Source organism: Haliaeetus leucocephalus, unplaced genomic scaffold, assembly GCF_000737465.1.
Source record: "Haliaeetus leucocephalus isolate CR32 unplaced genomic scaffold, Haliaeetus_leucocephalus-4.0 Scaffold260, whole genome shotgun sequence".
Taxonomy (NCBI): Eukaryota; Metazoa; Chordata; class Aves; order Accipitriformes; family Accipitridae; genus Haliaeetus; species Haliaeetus leucocephalus.
The window spans coordinates 160060-168398 of NW_010972696.1; the positions used below are offsets into that span (position 1 = coordinate 160060).

At 52.4% G+C, this 8339-nt stretch overlaps 2 protein-coding genes across 3 annotated transcripts in view; both read right to left on the bottom strand.

The window, feature by feature from the left end:
* Window positions 1–1437: 1437 nt before the first annotated feature.
* On the bottom strand, window positions 1438–4403 carry LOC104832586 (hepatic lectin-like). The gene is made up of 6 exons (XM_010568840.1): window positions 4361–4403; window positions 3359–3466; window positions 2926–3000; window positions 2394–2545; window positions 1862–1974; window positions 1438–1570 (listed from the first exon to the last, which is right to left on the bottom strand). The coding sequence occupies exons 1-6, from the start codon at window positions 4401–4403 to the stop codon at window positions 1438–1440; spliced, it is 624 nt and encodes a 207-aa protein (XP_010567142.1).
* Window positions 4404–7368: 2965 nt separating this feature from the next.
* The window catches only part of FBXL12 (F-box and leucine-rich repeat protein 12), a 1536-nt gene continuing 565 nt past the window's right edge, over window positions 7369–8339 (bottom strand). The window contains exon 3 of one of the 2 annotated variants that reach the window (XM_010568843.1): window positions 7369–8176. In XM_010568843.1, the coding sequence (XP_010567145.1) occupies window positions 7403–8176 (774 nt within the window). In that variant the 3' untranslated portion in view covers window positions 7369–7402. The remainder of the gene's footprint in view (window positions 8177–8339) is intronic. The other variant, XM_010568844.1, reaches the window with a different exon arrangement.

The following is an 8339-nucleotide window of genomic DNA, read 5'->3' on the forward strand; positions in this document are numbered from 1 at the left end:
AAGCTGCCCTCGGGCAGTCCCGGTCCCGGGTGGCTGAGAGCGGCTCCCACTCGTTCCCTGCAGCACACACACGCACCTTGTAGTGTGCACACGTGTGTGTGCACACCCGCCCACCCTGCAGTGCACACACGCACCTTGCAGTCCACGCACACACCTTGCAGCGTGCACACACGTGTGCACACACGCACCTTGCAGTCCACGCACACACCTTGCAGCGTGCACACACACACACACCTTGCAGCGCGCACACACGCACTCACACGCATCGCACGCACGCCTTGCAGCGTGGGCGCACACCCGCGTGCACACCCATTCCCTGCAGTGCGCACACGCACCTTGTCGTGCACCCACACGCGTGTGCACACCCGCTCCCCGCAACGCTCGCACACGCGCCTGCACACCCACCCGCTGACGCCGTGCAAGAAGAGGGTGCCATCAGCGCCTCGTCGCACGGGGGTGAGCGATGTGAGCACCCTCCTGCCTGCAAACGGGGTGCGAGCTCGAGGTTTCCCAATCTGGCCCCAAATGAGGGGTTTTTTTGATGGAAAATATGGGAGGGAGCCCGATCCCTGCGGAGTCCCAGGGCCCAAGGACCCCGTCGGTGGCCGAAGTGACGCAGAGCTGAACCATGATCGTGTTTCATGTTATAACAAATAAATACTAGGCAATTTTATCATGTGGAATCCAAATTGAAACAAGAAAAAAAAAGGAACAGTTATGAAAATGATGGTTTTTTCCCTCGGTAGGAAAACCAAACCTCATTTCTACCTCTGAAACCGTGTTTACTGGTGTCCCAGGGTTGCTTGACCCAGATCCTCAGCTCGGTGGCAGGGACCCGAGGCGGGGGGAGTGGGTACAGGCAGCCCCGACTGCAGGCAGGAGCCAGCAGGCAGCGGGGCTGCTCTTAGAGATGCTGACCCGCCAGTAGCACCAAACCCTTTTAGGAGCAGGAAGGCTCACGGCCGAGGCACCAAATCCTTTCGGATGCAGCTCAGCTCTGCTCTAGTCCATCCAAACCTCCCCTCCCTGATGCTACTGTGGGAGATGTCCTCGTCCCACTCCCGGGATGCTGAGTTGAGTGGCAAATCCCATATTCCATCCCATTTATCGCCAGCCTGTTCCCGGCATTGCTGCTGACCTGCACGCTGTCCGTCTGCAGCCCCAGCTCACCCCCCACCCCTTCACACGCACGCCTAGAAAGAGAGAAGCTTCGTTAACCAGAGCAATAATTGTCCTTTATTAGGCTGAGCTCCCCACGGAGAACCCAGATTCCTGTGTATATTGCTTAGGACCATCAAAATGCATCCCCGCTCTTCCTCGGGACAGCGCGGTGGAGAGGAAGAGCGGGGAGCGGGCACTCGGATAGTATAAATTAAGAAGAAAAAGGAACATTCGTGGTGCCAGAGCATCAGCCGTTGCCTCCACATGTGGTTTTGCTCAGTTGGGCAGAGGCTTTTCGCAGATGTAGAAGCACTCATAGGTGCAGTAGACATCATTCCACTTCCCAGAGATCCAGATGTGGGCACAGTCTTCGTTGCCGCTGTTGTTGGGCTCACCCTCCTTCCAAAATCTGGGCAGAGGAGGATCAAACTGAGAGAGGGCAGCAGGGGCAGGTAGCTGAGCGGAGCAGCTTTCCCTGGGTCTGGGAGAAGGGCAGGGACTAGCTAAATCTGTCCAATTTTAGGTGGTTTTAAATGCTAATTCTTGCCTCTGCTGCTGTGTTAGACCTCATGTGAGCGCCCGTCCCAGGGCAGGGTGAAGAAAAACCGGTCTGCTGGCTGAAACAGGGGTGTGCGGGCAGGGAAGCTGCCTGCTGTTTTGGGGTGACGGGCACAAAACCGCAGGGCAGGCCAGCACTCACGTGAACGTGGTTTTATAGTCGGTCCCGTCGATCCATTCCCATTCCCCCTCCACATTCTCATCCGTGAGCCCGATCCAGAAACGTTCATTCCTTGTCCTGAACATGACAAAATTCTGCAGCGGGGAGAGGGATCAGGAGGGAAAAGCACCAGGAACGGTTCCTTGAGCTGGCAAGCTCGGAGCAACCTCAGCTCCGCGTTTGCACCGTGGAGGAGCCGGAGAGGTACGACTCTGCGCTTGGCTATTGATTTACAAGGTGGAGGTGCAGGATGGGTGCCGGTGCTGCGTCTAAGCATCCCGTACATATAGAAGGGAAGTGCTGGATGCAGGCAGCAGGCAGGCAGAGCAGGTTCTGCCTGCTCTCTGCTGGTTGATGCAAAGGATAACAGCACCAGCTCTCCGCTGCCCAGCAAGGTTGGGGCGTGCAGGATGGCAGCAGGGAGATAGTGGGGGGGGGTGGTCTGCAGAAAGCCGGGGCTATGGGCAGGATTTGGGCAAGCCTGGGCTTTCCTGCCTGGAGCTGAGGTCTTTACCTGCTTGGCGTAGCTGTTAATGATAGCCAACTGCGAGTGCATCTCTTCGCACTGAGCCTTTGCCTTGTACCAGCTCATTCTGGTTAGGGAGAAGTAGTAACATTTTCCATTAAAGTATTCCCATTCCCTTGAGCCAGGTCCGCAGGGAAACACTGGTGGAAGAAGGATGGGGGGGGGGGAGTCAGGCAGTTGAGCCGGTCTTCGCCGGGCTCGTCCCAGCAAGGGGGTTTTCCCAGCAGCACTCCAGTGCCAAACTGGTACGGGCACAACGGCACGGCCCCAAAGCTTGCTGTATATTGGATTGCTGCGAAGGTGGCAACTAGCACCCAAAAAGGCCTTTATTACAGGGGAAAAATTGTTCTTTCTAAAACATAAAAGCATTTGCTGCTGGCAGAGCAGCAAACCCAGAAGGGGACGGATGCCCTGCACTGCCTTAGCAAAGCGATCCAGAGCAGGAACACTTTGGGGACAATTTAGGGAAACTTCAGAGGGGGAGAAAAGCTGGTGGGTTTGGGCAGCAGCCAAGACTTACGGAGAAAATCCCTGTCAGAAAAATTCTGTTTCCGTTCCAGCTGCACATCGTTGAGTTTAGAAGAAATGGCTGAAACTATTAGAGAGAGAGAGACGGAGAGATGTTGGGTTATCGGTTGTGTTGCTATCCAGGAGCTGACTGCCTGCAAGCACCTCACCCCTGCAAGGCTAAAGACATGTTTTAATTTTCCAGCAGCCTACAGGGCAAAGAAATCCCAGGAAATTTAAAATATGGGCTTATAGCTTGTATTAGCCAGAGATGGTGGCGTGGACATCAGCGGTCACTACGTGGGACAGTCCGGGAGCTCCTCTGGTCACTCTGTCCTGTGGAATTAGGAACTACAGACTCCTCTAAGCGCATGAGTGTGCACTTAGACCTCACGTATCTCTCGGTCCTACCTGCCTAATTAATTAGTTCAAAGATGTCCCAGTACCTCTGGAGAGCGACACAGCAAACAGGGTGATGATCAGCAAAAAGAAGAGGCCCAGTAGCAAGTATACCGTGAAAAAAGATCTCAGCCTCAGCGGGAGGAAGTTTCTGTCTTTAAAACAAAACAAAAGAGATGTGAAAATATTCCCCTCGGATCATCGGGATTTTTTCATAGCTTTTCTGGTTCCATTTATAGAAGGGTTAACAAATAGCCTGGAATAGTTAACTATTTGCTACAGAAGCCAGAATTTTGGTGATAATTCCTGTTCTGACCCACCTGGGGGGCTGAAAGGACCCCAAAAGAGATGGCTGTCACGCAGTGCATTGTGTTAGCACTGGGGTGGCCTTGCTAAAGGTCAGGGCAGGTGATCTCAGGTACCACATAAGCAAAATAAAAAGAAATTACAAGCTTACACCATGTATTTTGGGCTGCGAGATATTTCTAGACCCTCCTGGCTGTCTAGTAACCCTTTTCCAAAGGGCAACTGTTCCCCAAGTGACAGTCCGTGGTCTGTGGGGGGCTCTTTGCTGTCCCTAGTTGGCATCGGGTGCCCTTTTTGGAGGGGTTCAACCTTAGAAACACCATTGGGTTCCAAAGCTCCAGGAAAAGCCAAATTTTGCTCTGGTCCAGGACACTTCCAAGGCTGAACCCTCTCAGGTGTTGTTGGTTGGGCACCACCACCTTCACACCACCAAGAGATCTTCATCTCAGGGACGGCCCACACCTGCAGCAATGTCCCTTTCCCTCACCTTCCTCCTGAACTGCAATCCCAGGGTCAAGCTCGTCAGGGTGGGGGTCCCCATCCCAACCAATCAACCCTGTTAGAGCTGATGAGCCAAGTTGCCTAAGCAGAGGAGGAAGGAGGGCACGGAGCTTCCTCTCTCTCCAAACCCAAGCACGCTGGTGAAGAAAGACCACGCTACGAGATATGGTCTCATTACCCTCTTTGCTCGCACCCAGCTCCTCGAGGTGGTGGGTTGAAGGGCTGGCATAGCTGAATTTTACCTTTAAAAACACGCAGATCATCGTGAAGATGTTCCTCGTCCATCCTGGTAAGCTGTGGCTGGGAGGGGAGGGGGGGTTTGAAGCTTAGGACCAAGTAAGCAGAAGCTTTTTCACCAGGCTTTCTGGAGTAGAGAACCTGCAATACTTCCAGGGATGTTCAGTCCAATGGTTGTAATTTAACCTTTCAGGCTGTGTCCTATTTGTTTGTCCTCTCAAAATAGCAGCTTGGATTGTGTCCACTTCCAATAATTCAGCTGTCTGGAGGTTTTTCCTCCAGCCAAGCTGGGTGCCCTTTTTATTTGTAACTCTCTCCATCCCTTTGGAGTTAAAAAAAGGGGAAATTCTCAAGTTTCTGAAGGCGTTTTCTCCAAGTGTAAGTGAATGAACAGACCACTTTGGAAACAAGCGGGTCTGGAAAATAGAAAATGGTCTTTGGTTTGGAAACTAAAGCTGAAGGCACAAGCAATGCCCCAACAGATGCCCTCGCCTGAGAAAATAAAACTGATCTGGGTCTGATACAGCAGCTGGATGAGTGTGCCGTATAAATCTTTGCGTGATGGGAGCAGCTTGCTCCTCACAGCCCTGAGAGGACATGGAGAGCTGTTTCATGCGCTGGCTTCTCTGAGGATTTAGCTGGCTCTCTGTTAAGTCTTTTATTCTGTATTTTTAAAACAGTTGGGTATTGTACGTAAAGACAGCTGTTAAGGTGGGGTTGGGGGAAGAACTGTTCAAGTTAAAGGTTGGCAAAAGATGAAATGGAGATAAACAGTAGAAACCCCCTGAATTTGGAAATTAGAAGCAGTAAGGGTCTAGAACAGCCCTCCAAGAGCTTCGGTACATGTGCTAGGAGGCCAAGCTGCTCTTCTACCGGGGCAGAAACAGAACTGATGATTCAAAAAGACCCTTTCAGTCCTTTATTCCTATAATTTGCCCATGGTCATCCAATATTTACAGCTCCCCTCCCGCTTCCAAACCTGAAAAGCCCACTTTGCGCCACATAAACTTGTAATTGCTGTTCCGTGCTATTCCATGTTTAGCAATTATGCGCTCTGCAGAGATGATGGAAAACTGGCAAGTTGGGACCATCAGATATTAAATTACGTTGTTCGGAGCGCTGTGCCGTCAGGCTTGCAAACATCCCACTGCAAACATTGAGAGAACATTTAGGTTCTTGCTGCATCGAGCTGTGCCTTGACTGACTGACGGATTTTTTACTGGTTTTAATTTTCCCTTTTGCTGTTTTACCTTCATGCTCCGAGCCCAGAGAGGGCTGGGACAGAGAGTGCTTGAAGTTTTAATAACGCTAATTACTCCAGCGTCAATCTCTGGGCCTGTGATAAACATGTAGCAGTAGTTATTAAGCCAGCAGCCTTGGGATGCGTTCCAAAGCAGAGCTGGGGCATTTAGCTGTTGTTTATTTGCCCCAAAGCTACACTGAGATTGTGTATAAAAACAAAAAGCAGGCCAGGGCACAAAGACTGGTTGTTAATGAGACACACAGCAACGAGGATTTCATCACGGGGAGCAGGGAGGGTCACTGCCATCCAGGTCTGTCTGAAAGCCAACTGCTTATTGCGTAAACTGAATGGAGGGCAGGTGTTGTGTGGGGTGAAGAGAGCTGTATCTCGAGGCAGAGCCCAGAAAAGGCTCTGCTGAGACACTAATCCTCCTACTGTGCTTCCTAGGGGAATTCTCTTGTCCTAAGGGAGGTAAAAAACCCTCAATAAGCAACTGTGGGGAAACATCAGTTCACATCCTGGTCACTCTGGCTCAGGGAGGACGTGAACAACGTAGGAGAATCTCTCGGGAAGGGGATCGGGGTGTTAAGAGGATCCAGGACTTGGGTGTTGGTTTGAGCTCTTTGTAATTCCACGTGTTTCCCTGTCGTAAGGGGAAAAAAAAAGCTTTGCTAGGACTGAAGGGCTGACTAAATGGGGAGACAAATAGGTGGGTCTCTCTGAGGGACTCCTGTGCCAAGCTCTAGGTGGCCGCAGCCTGGCTGATGTCCTGACTCGATGACCCCTGCTTGTACCTTCGTCCCAGGACAGCAGCTCTTCAGCTGTTAACGCCCAAGGACACCGCTCAGTGTCAAAAGCTGCCCGACTCCTTTATTTTAACAAAGACGTTAGTTCAGTTAAAACACTGTAGCATGAGAAAACATAATACAAAAGCATTTTTATTTAATAAATATGGTATTTGATTTAAAAACATCCTTAGGATAGCAACATCACAACGCTTGGTGTCAGTTATCTGGTGTTACGACATTGCGGGGAGGAGGAGAATGCGGATAATAAAAGGGGATGAGGAAATGTGGCTGCTCCCAGCAAAACCCAGAGGTAATGGCAGCCCCTGGCGATTCCCAAGAGCACGTGCCAGCCCGATCGCTGCGCAAATGGGACGTGTGGCTCTTGGGACCAGGCGTTCAGGAAGCCCCGCAACCAAAACCTTTCTGAGGAGTTAATTTGAACTGAATTTGAAGAAAAGTAGAAGCAAGACAATATCCTGGGCTGAAAATGCTCGCTGTCTGGGCAGATGGCCTGAGCTCTTCCAAGAAAGCTCCAGCAGCCCTGGCACATGTCGCTGAGGTATTTCTTCCCCGGCAGAGTTTGGAGTGTATGTGCAGGGTGGTTAAGCAATCCGGAGTTAGATATTAACTGGAAGTCCAGGGTTTGGGCTGCCAGCTTGTTTTTCAGTGGCAGGAGGGCGCCTCACTTTGCTCCTTGAATTCTGTGCTCGTTAAGCTGCTGCCTGATGTTTAGCGGTGGTGGAAGAGGAGCAGACAGAGGTTAAACTTGTAACCTCAGCCAGTCTTTGGTAAGCTCATCAGTTGGGTTCCCAAAAGCTGGGCGCTCCCCGGCTTTCCTATTCCCCCGATTCACGGAAAAGGGGGGGGATCCTACCAAAACCGAATTCCTGACAAACCATTTTACACAACACACTTTCCGTTTTTGCCCCAGTGTAAATTCTGTCCCAAAAATACATCCAGCAGCAACCAGGCAAACAGTGACAAATGGCAAAAGCCCTGCTGCTTCAGGCTGTGCATCAAGGAATAAGTGAGAAGCTACAGTGGGGCAAACTCGCCTGAATTTTATCAATTACTTCATCTTTAAAGTGAGCCCCACCTAATTTGAGGTTCCTCAGCTGGGGCAGTGCTTGGCACAAAGCAATAACAGCACCCGGGGAAATCTTATCGCAAATGTCAAGGCAGAGAGTCTCCAGGCGCTGCAGGCTTGCTAAACAAGCCAGACCCGTGTTCGTCAGGGAGTAAGTGTCGCTGATCTCCAGAAACTGGAGATGTTTCATGTGGCGCCCGATGAAGCCCACGGCGGAGTCGCCGATGACGCAGTGACGCAGCACGAGGCGTTCCAGCTCCTCCAGGTGTGGAGCCGCTCTCTGAATCCCCATATCTGTTATGCGGTAGGTGCCACAAAGGCTCAGAGTCTTCAGGCTGCTCTGGGAGGAGACATTCAACAGATGACGATCGGAAAAGGCAGGGACATTGCGGATAACGAGATGCTGCAGCTGGGGCAGGGCCCTTGCGGCGGAGCCGCAGAACCAGGCAGCAGGGATTTCGCAGTGACTCAGCTCCAGCGCCGTAAGGGAAGGGGGGACGTTCTCGTAGGGGATGGGGCGGAGGTCCGTCTCTGTCAGGCACAGCCGGTGGAGCTGGGGACACCGCTTCCCGAGGGCGGCCAGCAGTGCCGGGGAGAGGATCCGCCTCTTGCTGCTGGAGTGGAGCGCACCCCGTACCCGCAGCGTCCGCAGGCTGTCGCGGAGATGCTGCCGGACCAGGTGCCACAGGGTCTGGGAGCTGATCTGGGGGCGAGAACAAAAAGGGCCTGTTCCCACGGGGTGGGGTCACCCCTGCCTGCAGCGAGGTAATTTCCCCCCCAATCTCAGCCCCCTGCCCACAGTGGGGTGATTCCTCCCCCCTGATTTCAGCCCCCTCCCTGCACTGGGGCAATTTCTGCTCCCCCCC